This window comes from Diabrotica undecimpunctata, chromosome 3, assembly GCF_040954645.1.
Source record: "Diabrotica undecimpunctata isolate CICGRU chromosome 3, icDiaUnde3, whole genome shotgun sequence".
NCBI lineage: Eukaryota > Metazoa > Arthropoda > Insecta > Coleoptera > Chrysomelidae > Diabrotica > Diabrotica undecimpunctata.
Window position 1 is genome coordinate 38285449 of NC_092805.1, and position 17290 is coordinate 38302738.

The 17290-nt window shown below is 34.3% G+C and overlaps 1 protein-coding gene across 1 annotated transcript in view; it reads left to right on the forward strand.

Annotated features, from left to right (window-relative positions):
* The window catches only part of Culd (CUB and LDLa domain), a 52277-nt gene extending 36400 nt beyond the window's left edge, over positions 1-15877 (forward strand). Inside the window, exons 8-12 of the mRNA XM_072525759.1 lie at positions 1004-1114; positions 1167-1277; positions 8522-8660; positions 8713-8969; positions 15445-15877. Coding sequence (XP_072381860.1) covers positions 1004-1114; positions 1167-1277; positions 8522-8660; positions 8713-8969; positions 15445-15782 — 956 coding nt within the window. The 3' untranslated portion in view covers positions 15783-15877. The remainder of the gene's footprint in view (positions 1-1003; positions 1115-1166; positions 1278-8521; positions 8661-8712; positions 8970-15444) is intronic.
* Positions 15878-17290: the final 1413 nt, after the last annotated feature.

The following is a 17290-nucleotide window of genomic DNA, read 5'->3' on the forward strand; positions in this document are numbered from 1 at the left end:
TCTAAGAGACTCTCTGACATTTCTTTTCCATTGGTTCGGACAAGCCTTCCTTTTTCTACTGTTAGGTTTATTCATCGTCACGTCTTCTATTACCTAAAATGGCTCAAATGCCCTAAAATAGACGATCCTCTCTTTGCGAACCGGTTGGTGTGTACTAAAATGAGTTTATTTTTTACCGGTAGATGTAAACAAAAATCGTCTAAAGTTTTCTACTAAATCGATTATTTAGAATTATACATTAAAATAATATTGATATTATTACTTACGTTACTCCTGGTCGAGATAGGATTAATTCACTTCTTTTCCGATAACCCTATGGATCTGACATTTTTAAAACAATAAATTTATTCCTTTTATTTAATGTGACATAACTCCAAAATTCTCACTGATACAGTTTGAAAATATCTAAAATTGTCTGCTATAGTGGCACAACTCTCAAATTTGCCGGTATTGAATAGAAAGTTGATATCGACACGGTTCGACTTCCACGGCACAACTAAAAAGGATCAGTACTGCAAGAAACAATTTATCTCAACCGACAACATAGTCATAGCTACACTAGTGATATCTAGCGGACATTTTTGCTATTATTATTGTGCCAGTTTTGCAGGTCATAAATAAGGTTTTTTCAAGCCCACTAGTGATGTTAACTCAATTTTGTCAATTTTTGAGTTAAGCCACTATTGCATACAGCCGATGATATATGAAACGAGAGCGTACGAAGCTGGACGAATGTGGAATATGTAATTAGAAGAATTACGCAATAAAATGCAAAGTCCCTGAAAACGGTGGCTAGATGACATCAAGGCAAAAGTGGAAAGAAACTGGCATCAAATTGCAGAAAACATAGGAGAGTGGAGAATGCATAGGTAGGCATTTGTCCAAGATAATACAAACAGGCTGAAGAAGAAGAAGAAGAAAAGAAGATTTTTATGTTTATTTCTTTTAGTTTTTGTTAATAATATACTTGTTAAATATTTGAAATAAGTGTTACTATTTTTAGATCCGAAAGACCACAGAGAGTTTTCCAAAATACCAAACTTCTTATTTCCTAAAATGGAACCATACTCTGACATAACAACTGCAACTTTTGTATTTCTGACATGCAGTTTCGGTAAGTACCATAATAAAAATTGCTTACATTTGTTTCATCGATACCTTTTTAGGTTTAATTGGCATTATTTTGGCAATGACATTACTGCTCTACAGAATAAATATGCGAGCACAACATCAAAGGCAGATACAAGATCACATAGAGACCATACATGCAATTTTAGGTATATTAATAACATACCTTTTTCAACAATTGAAATGGATATCACCGGATTTTCAAATTGCATGTACACAAAGTTCACGTACACAAAATTCCTGTTGTATTTATTGACTTGACATTCTGTTATAATACAAAATGGTCAAATAAGTCATTAAATGGAAACGAAATTTAGCCCAAATCACAATTGAAAAGTTTGCATTTTATTATGGGTTTTTCAATTCCATGCAAATTTAGGCCCAAATTGCGTTGCAACTCATTAGCAAAATTTCTAAGGTTTGAGGTGAACACCGGCTTTGATTGTATTGATATTTCAACCTAATCCAATTTAATACAATTTATATCTGGTGAGCACAGTATCCAATTTATTCTTGTTATTTTATGATATCCTATCCTGTCATGAATCTATCGCCTATTTTATTGAAAAACTACAATTAATCGGCTCTATCACTCATTATTTTATTCATGATATTAAAAAGTCAATGCTACAATTAAAGCATACGAAGCGAACAAGTCTGATTTTATAGCACAAGTTGTGGGTATCAGTATCACTTGGAGAGAGGAAAGTAGCGAAAACTAACATATCAAAAAAGAAAACACCATGATTTAGAGAGGAATTGAAGATAAAATGAGAAGAAAAGAAGACAGCCTTTTTACAATACAGAACACCACAAATACAACAGGCATATAACCACTATAAACAAATCAGAAATGAAACGAATACTTTAGTTAGAGAAATATAAAGGGAATACTGGCAGGGCAGTATTCCCTGACAAAGAAAAGACATAAACGAACCAATAAAAACGAATCACATTCAGAAGGAAACACGGGTAGACTACTTCTGATCCCTATTTGCTAAAGGTGACGATAATGAACCACCAACAACAGAGGTGACGACAAACGAAGAAATAAATATTGAGGAGGAAGAGGTGAAGGAAGCATTAATGAAATTAAAAAATAGAAAATCACCAGAAAAGGACAGAATACCGAACGAACACCTAAAGTACGAAGGACCAAATCTGACCAAACAACTATTAAAACTAATCCAAAAAATAATAGAAAAAAAAAACAGAATTCCTCAAGAATGAAGATCAAGTATCCTAATACCTCTCCTCAAAAAGGGAGACAAATCGGACCCGGAAAATTATGGAGGAATTAATTCATTAAACACAACACTAAAATTAACAACCAAAGTGATAACAAATAAACTAAATGAAATTATAACACTAGCAGAAGAACAAGGTTTTAGGTCGGGAAGATCATGCACCGACGCTATATTTACAATGAGGCAAGTGCAAGAGAAATTATTAGAATACAACAAACCAACATATCTATGTTTCGCGGACCTTAAAAAGGCATTTAACCGGGTCGAGTTAAAGGACGTTATTCACTTATTGTACGCAAGAGAGATACCTCTAGGAATAATCAAAACGATTGAAAATATCTACCAAAACAACACAATACAAGTAAAAGTAGAAGAAGAACGAACCGGTTCCATTGAAACTGGCAATGAGATAAGAAAGGGAGATTCCCTGAGTCCTCTATTGTTTAACCGGATTATGAATGAAATAATAAAAAAAGTAAGAACTAAAAAAAGGATACCAAATGGGAGAAAAACAACTTAAAATAATCTGCTACACAGACGACGCCATACTAATCTCTCAAAGTGAAGATGATTTACAACGTATGCTGCACCAATTAATATACGCGCCAGTAAATTTACCATGATAATTTCCCCAAAAAAAGACAAAATGCATGGTTACAATGTAACGATTTAAATTGCCTACCACATTGGGTGTCACTTGCAACAATATATAATTGCTTATGAGGGCTAAAAGTAGGGGCTAAGCAATTACTGGGCTAAAGGTAGGGTAAGCAAATACACTGAAACGTTTGCGAACGGCTACTCTTGTTTTGTTTGGAGAGCTGAGGTCTTAAGTAAGGGAGGGACTGGAAGGGGTAACTACAAAGAAAGAAATCAAAAGATACTTACAGAGATTTCCTGGGCAACAAACACAAGAAGATTCCTACACTATTTAAATTGGACGCCGCGCCGTTTAAAAGAATCCTCGTGATGGATAGAAAAAATGGCTTTTCTTTCTTAAAAAATTTTAAAGGGTGAAATTCTTTTCAAAGGAAATAATTTTAAACTCCCGGTTTAAAGACAAACATTACATATTTATTATTATTTCACAGCAACGCTTATTACAAATAATATTAACAACATTTATCAACAAACCTTACAGTGGCGCTATTTGTAGCAATTTAAATAATTATTATAAATCAACATATCCTAATTTTGATCAAAATTACTTACATTGAGTTTTACCTTTAAACAAAACAGAATTAAAAATTTTGGTTATGTACCAAATAACAGAAAAGGGTGATACTGACTGTCATATTATGTCGAAATGAAATATTTAACCTTATCCCCTGGGGTATTACCCAATAAAGGAAGAAGAAGAAGAAATATTTAACCTTTTTGAAATGTTAATTAAATATTAAAGTTAACTTTATCTAAAAGAATATGACAATTATGTGATCCATAAAACAAATCTTTTTATTAATGAAAAATATTTATTTTATTAGAAAAATTTTAACAAAAAGTACCTTGTATCACTGGCTGGTCTATTCTCTTTAAGAAAGTTCTTGGGATTGGATATGAATCAAAAGCTCTGTCCCACATAAACTGTAAATTATCTGGGGTGACCTATAGAAACAAAAAATGGACAAATCTTGGGGAGGTCAAACACTGAATCGGGCTTCGGATTATCCTGGATGACAACAAAATGCACTCTTCAAAACTTGGCCGCCCAATTCCTGCTTAAAACCGTGTGGACCTCTCAAAATGTTGGAAACACTGTTTTACAAATTTCTCACATAATAGGATACAGCACAACAACTCGGTGATTAACTAACTCAACAACGACTGCCAAACAGCATTCTGAGTTCAAATTCACCTCTTAACTCAAAAAATTGCCTGTTTTGAAGAACTACACGCCGAGAGCTTATAGCTTATCTCTCTTCCAAATCCAAACTCCAGACTCCCTCTCTTAGTCTCGATTCCTTTGACCTTTTTTTCTCAACCACCCGTGTAGTTTTTAGCTACCAGCCAATCGGAACTCTTTTAATGACTCTTTTTATTCGATTATGGACCTTAAGAGTCCTGGGCTTTCAAAATTGTAGGAATTTATTTAATTAAAACGCAAATGTTATCTACGCAGTTAATATTTTTCTTAGATGTCTCGCAAAACACCTGGGTATTTTATACACCAGCCTGGGGCTTATCAAATAATTTTATACAATAAATATTCGATAGTTTAAAGGAAATTCTTTTAATGCTTCAACAACAGCAAATTTACTAAGATATAAATTGGAGCTGGAAGGTCAGATAATACAACAAGTGATGGAGTTTAAATATCTAGGCATCACATTATCTAGCTACGGAAAGTTCAAAACTGAAGTGGAAGATCAAGTGAATGGAGTAAACAGAGCCACAGGCTGCCGGAATGCCTGAAACGCAGAATTTACGAAGAATTTACAAAGAAGAAGTTGTGGGTAAAAAAGGTTAATTTCATGCACAAATTAGTGAATTTCTGAACCATACTCTGTGTTGTAGAAGGCGATATTAGAACTGACTTCCAGTCTGTGCAAGAGCAAATTCTTACTTATTATTGAAATAGGAGAGTTTGAAGGTGTAAAATATGCTTTTTTTATTTGCAGCGAAGCCTAAGGTAGGTGACTTGCTAAAATAATAGCCATTCATCATCACCATTAGTGTTGCTACAGCCCTAGTTGAGCCTCGACCTTCCCTAGTCTATTTCGCAAGTCGTTACTGATCATCGCCAACCGTTACCAGTTTGCTACGCCGATATAAAGAAGACGAGAAAATAGTAAGAAGAAACCTACAGGTATTGGAATTAACAAGATAGAATGAGTTGAAGGGAATTCACACAACGAATAAAGTAAAACTCTGGATATCCTTAGTAGTAGTAGCAACATTCTTTTGACAGTCTGACCAATTATGCAATATTTACAGAAAAATATTTCCAAAATTTTGACCTTGAAAATTGTTTATTCTTGAAGATCTACTTTAAAATTTTACTTTAAAAAGCTTTAAAATTCTGGAAACTTTACAAAAATTATTGTTTTTTCAGCAACATTCTTCTCATGATCGTAATTTATATAGTTTATCAGTACAACTACATTTGTATTTTATTGATTTATATTTCTGCTTAATATTTTATGCATTTATGACTCTATATATTTAAATCATTATTTAATAAAATATAGAAAGAGAATCCAGCGAAACTCCGAAAAGTCGAGGTTTGGGAATGGCAACACTGGCAATACTGTATCTCGATCGTGTCAATGTTTCGCTTGTCAGTCAACGACGAGTGGCATGATTTAGTCGTTCAATTAAAATCATTTAATAGTTTCGTGTAACTTCTAGTGTTTGTTAATAACTTCAGGTAGTTGTTACTAAGGTGATATTTTTCAACTGCCGGAAAGGCACACATCAGTGTCAATTCACGGAAATGACTCCCAGAAACCTAAAACATGTTGACAGGTCGCCAGGAAAGAGAGCCAAAGTAATTCCCGTTCATGAAGAAGGTTACACATATCAAGAAATAGCAAACAAATTGGATGGTGGCGCCACAAAATCAGCTGCAATCAGTTTGTAAACGTTATCATAACACTGGGACCATAACAAAAGCAAAAAGAACAGCCCTAAACGGTGAAATTTATTAATGCTATTGTCAAATCAACTGACTTACCCCTATAAAGAAGCCGCTCCTGAACAAAAAAACAAAGACAAAACAAGTTGATTGGGCTTTGACACACACACATAGTGAAGAGAAGAACACTGGAGTAAGGTAATTTGAAGTGACGAAACCAGTCTCAAGTTTTGATCAGTATGAAGCACTCTTTAAGTGCATGGTATGGGCTTGTATGACCGATAAAGAAGTTGGATGTTTCGTTCTAATAGAGGTCAATTTTAATGTAAAACAAGGCAGAAATATTGCAAGCAGCACTGCTGCCGACTATTAGAGATTTGTTTGAAGAGGATGCCCAACAATGCATCTTACAGCAGAATGGAACGCCTTGTCATACGGCCAAGACTTCCATAGAATGGTTGAGAAACCATGACGTTACTATCCTGTCTTGGCCTGGAAATAGTACTAATCTAAATCCGATAGTAAATACATGACCGACGCCGAAAACCAAGTAACAAGAGAGAACTGATAGAAATCATTATTCAAAACTGTTTTAGTTAGAGTTATTAAACCAGAAGATTTGGCTCATCTCGTGAACTTCATGCCTCGCAGAATTAAGTCTGAGCTAAAAAACGAAGGTTATCCCAGCCAATACCAAATTTCTTTCTGCCATTTTTTTTTCAATATATCTACTAATAGCTAACGGCTGCTGTTTGATTTATTTTTTTAATGTTTACAGGTTTTTTCTCCTCAGAAGCATAAACCAATGCAATAAAATAATACATAATCTTGTAAATAACATTAGTCGTGTGAAAAAGAGGAAAGCTGCTAATAAAACTAAATTTTTTGTAATGGTTTCAGAATTTTGGCCAGTAGTTATATGTTGTGTTTCTTTTTACAGCGACAACTTTAAACTATTTTCAGCATGATTTGTTGCTTGTCTTCGTCATCCGCCATACATATAGGTTATAGCGTTGATTGAATAACCCAAACGGTTATAGTTTCCGTTATTTCAAATCGGTTCCATGCTCTACCTAGGATAATTGGTAATATATTCAGGTATTCAGTGTCTTCGTCTTGAATAAAATCCCTCTGTATTCAACGCATATGTTCCTAGGGTTGAACGATTTCTAGAAGACGTAGGGGCATATTTTTAATACAAGTTATAGTTAATAATCAGGTAATCAAACGATTAAGAGTAGAGGAGAAGGTGATAATATGGAACCTGTTGTTTATATGGAACCGTTGGTTTATTTGGAAACGCCCAGTGACATCTATATGTAAGGCGCTAAACTACAGTAATAGTTACGTAAAAGCGCCTCGAAACTATTGGCAGCAGTGCTTGCGTTGCTAATTTCGCCGCATTTCGCCAAGCTGTGAATCACGATCTTCAAAAAGTTTGATTTAAAAAGTGTTTTGTCTCATATAGTGGTCAGTAAGTTAAAAGCGCTTCAGTAGGTTAACATAGGCTTTGTTTTAATTTTTTTTTCCATTAAGATATCTATATAAACTAGTTTAAACATATAACCTCATTTTTTCTTAAACCATGCATTGTTGTTAATATGGACCCCCATACTGCCGATATTATGGAACCAGGTTCTTATTATGAAACCAATTGTCAACTATATTTAGAGCTGCTTGCATTCTCTCAGACACCACCTGGGCAAACCTGCTCCTGACAACGATTGCTGTATCGGCACCATATCCCCAACAGTAAAAGCCTTCTGTGGACAGATTTCTGAGGAGATCATCTACCAAGTTTGCACAAAGTAGAGGGTACATAGCTTCTCCTTGTGGACAGCCTCCACCTACGTTTGTTTTGATGGTTGCTTTACCCAGAGTAGATATTACTATTCTCTTCTCCAGGGATGCCCTTATCCATATGAATATTACCGCAGGTGCGCCTCGTCTACTCATAGCCCCTATCAAAGAGCTGGTAGTAACATTATTAAATGCCCCTTCTTTATCTAAAAAAGCTACCATTGCTATCTCTTTGTCTTTCATTAACTTTGAGACAAGCCTATTTAGATCATCCAACGTAGAGTCCGTAGATTTACCAGGTTGGTATACATATTGACGATTGCTTAGAGGATTATATTTTAGCACTTCGTCTCTGATGTACCTATCAAGAATCCTTTCCAGCGTTTTTAATAGAAAAGAAGATAGGCTTATCGGTCTATATGATTTTGGTGTGAGGTGTGATACTTTACCTACCTTAGGCAAATATATGACTTTATATACATACTTTAAAATTTTGCCATATTTCCGGTACGACCCCCATGCTAAACTGGCTTTGAGGAGCTTGCATAGGTGTGGTATCAATACCTTTAATCCCATATGCAAAAGTAACTACACAAGGTATTTTTTCCAAAAGGGCTTTTATTAATAAAGTGCTTTCAAATTAAAAATGAGAGCAATTACAATAATCCATTTCAATTGTTGAGTTATATATTTAATACAAATTTCTTGTGAACTTCTTCTATTTTTAGAATATTAAAGCAGTCTACTTTTTAAACAACTATATATTTTACAGAGGAAGGTGTAGGAGAAGTAGAAGAGGAAATAATAGTCCCAGATGAACCTCCTGACTATGAACCTCCACCCGAATACAACGAGTTACTTAAAATGAAATTTTTCAAGAACTTTGGAGAAATTAAAATGCATCAAAAACGGTTAGTGATCTAATATTTCCTTATTATTTGTAACTGTCTTTTTCTCTTTTAGTTGCCCAAGTTGTAACCTTTGTAACAAATCAGGTAGAGATACTAGATCAGTAAATGATATTAATAATTTAGTACCTGGAGAAAGTCTTCAATCTCACGCCAGCACCAGTACAACCCAGACCTGTTGTATTTCGCCATCGGTTCCTATTCCTGATTCTCCACCACCTGCTTACGACAATCTCCCTACGTTTAACATGGAGAATGAAGTAGCAAATGTTATTATTGAAGACGTGCTTGACGATGATATATCTCAAGCGGGTAAGTATTACAGTAAGGTATCGTTTTATGCGGTAGATACGTTCTACAGAAAGGCCCATATAAAAAAATCGCATAAAAAAACATTAATTGCCTTGAAAAAGTAGGAATACGTTCCGTAGCCTTGTAAAACTACATAAAAACAAAGACAAAAACAAAAAAGTTTGCAGAAATTAAAAGAAATAGGCTGCATGATTAATTACTTCGAATATCTGAAAGAAATTCATACAAAAGCTTAAAAAAAACTTGTATTTAAAAATGTTTAATCATTATCGCTATCTGACAATGGTTTTCACCGCTTGCTCCCGGTGATTTCACCGGTGGCTCAAAATCATCTTCATCGTTAGAAGAAACTGTCTCTGCAATATATATTTATGGTAAAGGTGATGGCTTTTCACAAACTTTATTCTCGTTCTGTGTAGCTCTTCCATTTCTGATAATGTAATCAGTATTTAAACTTTGCGATGATGATGCTAGTAATTTTTTATGTAGCTCACGATATCCTGACCTGCCGTTCTGCAACTCACTATGTAATTTAGAGGCTCGTTCAGAATTGGGATCATTAATAACAAAATGATTTTCTAATTTACTGCAAAGTTGAAGACCTTTTCGAATTAATTTGGCAGTGAGAGGGGATGGTTTTTCTTCCTCATCATTATCATCTTCTGGACTCACGACGCTATCTAAAGTTTGATCAATTACATCATGGTTACTTAATGCATCATCCACAAGCAGTTTATCTATATCATCGTGGCTGAAGGTATTAAAACCATCTCCGCCAATTTCATGTGCCAAATTAATTATTTTATCTGATAGTATCGATGTTTGAATGGTTGAATTGCTTGTTACACATACTGGTAAAATCTTTTTCCAACAGGCATTTAAAGTTCTTGGTCTTATTTGAGCGGAAGCAGATGCAACATGAATCAAACAATCAAAAATATAAAATTGCTTCCACACGTTTTTTACTGTTAAGGGCTTATTTTCTAGATGGATTTGTAAGTTGTCTTTATGTAATATTTTTTAAACGTTGCAATTATGCCTTGATCTAATGGCTGAATAAGGGTTGTTGTATTGGGCGGAAGAAATACTATTTGAACGTTTGGATGCTCTAAGTGTGGATGGCCTGCTGCATTGTTAATAATTAATGTATGTATGTACAGCGTTAACAGGCCTTTTAGGCCCATTGCTGGATGGATAATTTCCATCGTTTTCTATTCTTAGCTAACAGCTTCCAATCTCTGATTCCCATCTCTCTGACATCTTCCATCACTACATCTCTCCATTTCTTTCTTGGTCTTCCTCTCTTTTTTTTGCCCTCAGGTACTCTCCAAGCAATATTCTTGACTAGTCTATTACCTTGCATTCTTTCTAGATGGCCGAGCCATTCTAGTCTACGTTTTTTCACCACTTTTGTTATTGTAGGGTTAGCATACAACTGATACATTTCTGCATTAGTTCGTCTTCTCCATTCTCCCTATATTACTTTTCCACCAAATATTCTGCGAAGTATCTTTCTTTCCCATGCTTCCAATGTGTTCTGTACGGTTTTGTTCATAGTCCATGTCTCGGCAGCGTATAGCATTGTGGGTCTAATTATAGTTTTGTATACTCTTATTTTTGTATTACGAGATATATCTTTGGCCTTAATTATTTTGCTCATGGCTCCAGTACACCTGTTGCTCTTAGTCAGTCTCAGGTTGATTTCAGTTTCTTCCTTACATGTCTGATCAATAAGAGTACCTAAGTACATATATTCATCCACCTTCTCGAATTCTACAACTGATCCATTCTCCACCTCCAATTTAAAGGATCCCCTGGTGCTTATTCCTTTTTTGCTCGAGATCTCCATGTACTTCGATTTATTAATATTAACTTTTAGTCCCATTTTAGAGCTTTCCCGAATCAGTCTTTTTGTTATATTTGATAGTTCTTTTCCATTTCTTGCAATGAGAACCACATCATCACCTTATGTTAAGCATTGGTGCTCCTTGTATAAAATTGTTCCGGACCTATTTATCCCACTAATCCTTACAATTTTTTTTAGAACCATATTGAATAGCAATGTAGACAACGGGTCTCCTTGGCGAACACCTTTTTTCACTTCGAATTCTTCTGAGACTGTACCGTTGCATCTCACAGCACAGCACAAATGGTTTGTCTAATTATCATTTTTACCAATCTTATTATTTTTTCTGGCACTTGGAATTCTTTTAGTGTTTCTATTAACTTGTTTCTGTCTATTGTATCGTAGGCAGCTTTGTAATCAATGAAAAGAACTTGTGCTGAAATGTTGTATTCATAGCAATTGATCAGGATTTGTTTTAGCATAAAAATTTGATCGGTTGTTGATCTTCCTTTCCGAAATCCTCCCTGGTATTCTCCTAGATTCTTCTCTATACATATTTCTAATCGTTTTTTAATTAGTATGGCGAGTACTTTATACATTACTTCTAATAAGGATATTCCTCTATAGTTTGCGCATGCAGTTCTATCTCCCTTTTTGTGTATAGGAATTATAATCGACTTATTCCATTATTGAGGCATTTCTTCGGCATCCCATACTTCTAGTATTAGCTCACCAAGTTTGTTTATTAAGACCTCTCCTCCATATTTTATGTTCTCTGCCACAATGCCGCTCTCCCCGGGGCTTTTTTGGTTTTTCATATCTTTTATTATTTCTTCAATTTCTTCCCTTGTGGGCTTTGGTATTTCTTCTATTACTATTTGAGGTCTAGGAACATAACAATTTTCTTCAGTAGTCACTTCGTCATTTAGTATCTCTTCGAAATATTCTTTCCACCTTTCACATATTTGGTCTTCATCCACTATCAGGTTTCCTTGCTTATCTTTTACATTCATCGTTCTTCCCTGGAACCCAGTTTTAATGTATTTTACTTTTTTATAAAAAATTTTTATTTCATTTTTCTTGTAATTTTCTTCAATGCGCTTAATTTTATTCTCCATATACTTTCGTTTCCGCTCCCTTAGGATTCTCTTTACTTTTTTTCGTTGTACGGCATACCTTTCTAGGTCGTCTTGTTTTTGCGAACGTAAACTTTTTAATCTCAAATCTGATCTTTTTTTTAACTCTGTTCTGCATTCGTCATTGAACCAGTGGTTTTTTCTAAATCTTTTTATTCTTGGTATGTTCTTCGACGTAGTTTCGTAGTTTCGACGTTTATAGTGTTTGTTATTTTCAAGAACTTTTGTTGTATGTTACTCACAGTAGTACTATCTTGTTTGGCGTAGGTTTCTTGTATATAATTTTGATAGTCCTGCTCTACCTCAAATTTTCGCAGTTTTTAAAGTTAAAGTTACGTTGCACTTTCTTTTTCCGTTTATGCTTTTTAACTCTTGCTTCTCTCATATTAATTCTAACCAAAAAATGATCCGAGTCTACGTCAGCCCCTCTGCACGTTTTCACATTTGTTATTAAATTCGCAAACTTCTCTTGTATTAGGATGTGGTCTATTTGATTAGTTCCATTTGACCCCGGAATTTTCCACGTTCTTTTATATATATTTTTTCTCCTAAAATGGGTACTCATTATCTTCATCCTGTTTTCAATTGCGAATGTGATTAATCTCTGTCCATTATCATTTGTATTCAAATATTTACTTTCACCCCCTGTTATGTTTTTATATATATATATCTTGTCTTCTGACCTTTGCATTGGCGTCGCCTATAATAATTTTAGTATCTTGTCTGGGCATTTGTTCACACACTGACTCTAATTCTTCATAGAATTCATCTTTCACTTCTTCTTTTTCTTCTGTTGGAGCATGTATATTTATCAACGATATCATGTTCTTTTTTCCTTTAATTCTAATTGCACACATTCTGTCAGATTTTACTACGAATCGTTTTACCTGCTCCACGTCTTCATGTACCAGAAAACCCACTCCAAAATTCCTATTATTGCCTCCACTTGTATAAAACGTGTATGGGCCAATCTTTTCAACGTTGTTTCCAGTTAAATGTGTTAATAATTAATAAAACTTTAAAATCGAGATATTTTTCTTTCATATAGGCTTCTACTTATGGCACGAAGCAATTATTGAACCATTCTGTGAAAATAGCTGTTGTCACCCAGGGTTTCTTGTTAGCCATCCAATGCACTGGCACTTAAATCTTTGCCTTTTAAACACGTGGTATTTATTTATTAAAAGCGGTTTTAACATCCGATCTACTGATGCATTGCTACAAACTAATAAGGTTTCTGGATCTTTACTTGCCTTATGTCCACTTACAGTTTTTTCATGCTTTGCGATGTAAGTACGGTTAGGCATTTTTTTCCAATAGAGTCATGTTTTGTCAGCGTTAAATACTTGATATTATAAAGTGCATTTCTTTTTATAAACCTGGTTAGACATCCTTTGCTAACTGAAAAATCTTTACCAGCTTGCGAAGTGGAAGTTGGTGGCTCTGGCTGTTTCATTACCTCATTAAACTGAAGACCTTTTTTTTGGATTAAATAATCAGTTACAGGAATTCTTCTTTCAATTGGTTCTTTAATAATACATTCCTTGAGTAAGATAAAAATTTGGCGATTAATTTTGTACCAGAAATTATAGGTTTTCTTATAGCAACTTCATTCTTCTTAATTGCTCTTACAGTTGATTCGCCTAAATTAAAATGTTTTTCAATTGAAGTAGATCCTTCTCCTTTTCCTAAGCAATCTAAATTTGCCATTTTTGTTTTCAACGAAATTTATTGTTTTTGATACTTTTTTTTTGTCCATTGGGCCAAATAAAATCTAAAAAAAAATTGACTTACGATATTGAGATTGCAAAAACCTCTTCTAATGAAAAATAAAACAATACTCACTTAAAAAGTTTCATCCTGCTTATTATAATGCAACTTGGAATCAGAAAAATTTTCATAAAGCTTCTTATAAAACGAAGCACGGCTAAGAGAAAAATTATTTTAATACAATAACAGGTTATACAATGATGTAATAAGGACATCATGTAACAAGGGAATCCCCGAATTGCAAACGCTCGCTTTGCTGACAAATGGATGTGAATAGTTAATATTTAATTATAATAGTTAATAATATAAATTTTTGGATTAATTTTTGGATAAAATACAAACCACATAACTTTAAATTGCACAAAAATAATCCGCATAAAAAGAGACCTTACTGTATACTGTTAATTAGATTTCTGATTGATATATAGTCCGTCTAGAAAGTATCCGGAATTTTATATTGTTCTTAATTTTAATAGATTTCCTTTTTGTAACATTTTAAGACAAAAGTAATGCATCAAGTAGGCTGTGCCGATAGTAGGTTATGGACAAAATCGCATGATAACACCATCTGTCAAAGATTGTTGTTTGTAAACAGACTTAAGATTTGTGAAATAATGTCGCAAGTAGAAAAAAGAAAAGTGGTGGAATATTTGTATAGAAAGGGTGTCCGAAACGTTAAAAAATTAGTGTGATTGACTGAACTGGGAAAAATGCAGTGTATGAGACAATAAAGAAGATAAAAAATGGCATAGATATGAGACATAGACCAGTTTCGGGTAGACCGCGTAAGATTCGCGGTAACAATTTAAATGCTTTAGTGGCTTTAGGACGACAAAGTCCGCGCCTAGGATTTCGAAAATTAGCGAACAGATTTGGAAATCAACGAAGAATAAAAGTGTGCCCAGAAACGGTCCGCATGTCACTGAAAAAGCAAGGCTACATATCAAGGAATCCAAAAAAAAATCCCTACAATGACATCTCTGCGAAGGCAACGAAGAATAGATTTTTGTCAACGTTTTTGAGAAGATAACTTTAATAATGTCTTTATATCTGACGAAAGTTGTTTCCAGCTTGGTGCAAATCATCTAAAAGTCCTATCAAGAGAAAATGTTACCGTTTAAATTTCCAAATTTTCCACTAAAATAATGGTTTGGGGAACAATATCTCAGCGTGGTGCTACACCTCTCTGCATAGTTAATGGTACTGTTGATAGTGCGAAATATTGTTACATCCTAAATGGTTTTCTTCTTGAAACGACTCATGTTTTATATCCAGAGGGGTGCCGTTTTCAGCAAGATAATGCAAGATGTCATACTTGTGCTTATACTCAAGCTTTAATACAAGAACACGAATTGGCAACAATTCCGTGGCCAGCAGCAGCTCCAGATTTTAGCCCCATTGAAAACATATGGGGATTGATGAAGATTGAAGTGGAACGAGCAGTGCCAAGAGATAAAGAAGGTTCGATTCGGTCAGTTTTACAGGCCTGGAACACCATCACCGAAAATTATGTCCTTGACCTAGTTTCGGGTGTACCTGGACGTTTAGTTAAGTGTTTAGATTTAAATGGAAGTTGTATAAGTAAATGAGATGAATTGTTTGTTGAAATTTTATATTTAAAGTGATAGAAATAAATACCGTAAAATTATAATTCTGCTTTCTTTTTTCCGGATACTTTCTAGACTGTATTATTATATATGAATATATTTAAAAAAATTTTAAGGACAATCTGTTATTTCGACTGAAACCAATACAAACCAACCAGAAGAAAATTTCCCATCTGCATCTGGAGACAACGCGGCAGCAAAATATTTTGAAAATCTCCCCAAACTGTCGACCCAGTTTCTTAACGAAATCAAAAAGGGTTTCCGTCATTGCAAAAAGGTCAATTTTTTAAGAAACGCTAGGAAAGTAGTTAGTTGTTCGGAAGAAAATTTGGTCAGATACTGCTCAGATTCGGAATTGATTTTTAGCTCTAGAGGAAACATCAATTACTGGACTAGAGTCGATGGATTTAGATTTAGGAAAAGTTACTCCAGTAGTGCCCTATCTACGGTATAAATTTTTATGCATGTTAGATTCCTACAATCTTTATCATTAATATCATGAAGTGCTGTGTTAAAATATATGTATTAATAATGTGTTTCAAATAAAGATATTAGTAGAATTTCTTTTAATATTTTTCACCGTAAATACAAACATCAATAATTTTTTGTTATTGAAATAAATAAATCCGCACAAACTGCTAAGAGATATTAGCAGGAGACGTATACTCGGTTGCAGTGGCACACCCAGAATTTGCCTGAGGGGGGGTTTCGAAATTGTTTTATGCTACCTCCATTTTGAGTCCCTAAAATTTGGGTTTTCGTTTAATTTAAAGGTTTTTTTAGCAGTGCCAAAGATTCAGGTATCTATTATCCTACCTACGAACTAAAACCACCCTCTCTTATCTCGTGCGTTTGACTGTCGCACGTACCGTACTCCGAAAGTGGGATGACCGCTGTAAGACTGACGACATTTTTGAAACACTCCCTTCTCTTATCTAGATCTATTGTTCTAAAGCTATTTTTTTGTGACATTTTAAAGTTATTACAATTTTAATGGGAATAAGCCACAACGTCTTTCTCGAGAAAAATAAAATCTTCTAAACATTTTAGCAATGTCAGAAGGTTATGGAGTCTTCTAAGTACGTAAATTTCTTTTTTTTTTGTAACTTCTTAGTTTTCTTCTTAGTAAGAGTGGTATAGATAACACTGAGTCTTTCTTTTCGAATATCAGTTATCTCGACTTTTGTAGTTCCTTATCTTAGACGCCATTTTCTTATTATTTCGTCATCAATAATATAAAATAAAACAAGGTTCAATTTGTCTTCGTTACCAAATTCAAAATTTACCCCATAGATACTCACACACAGCTGGTAAATGGTATTCTAGAAAAAAAAATCAGTGATAACCCAGTCGCTGGTGCTCGTACCACAGTGATATTCGACGCCTAAATGTTTCGGTAGAAACCTAAGGGTGGTATAGATACCACTGAATCTTTCGTCAAACCAATAATTTTTTCTTTTATTTTGCATTTTGTCAACCACTTTCTCTGCTGCATTGTTTATTCCTTGTTTGATTTTTTCCATTGTTTCTCCATTTGTTGTTCTCTGACTGCATCTCTGTATTTACTTCTTGCACAAATCTTCTTGTTACTTCTTTCTCTTTTAATTTAACTACGTCCCATTTTCTCTGTGCTTTTCGCCTTTCATTCTTCGTTGTTTTTATTTTACATTTTGTAATCACTAGCGTATGGTCCGAATCGATGTTGGCCCTTCTGTGAGATCTAACGTCATTTATCGATTGTTTGTGTGTTTTTTTAACCAGTACGTGGTCTATTTGATTTCGCGTCAGACTTCCTGGTCTGATTCCATGCTATTTTGTGTATATCTTTGTGTTTATATCTCGTGCTACTTAAGTCCATGTCTAATGCCGCTGCTAAATTATTTTCTCCATTATTGTTTGTTGTGTCATGTATTGAGTTTGCACCTGCAACCTCTCTGAAGCAATTTTCTTTGCCTATTTGGG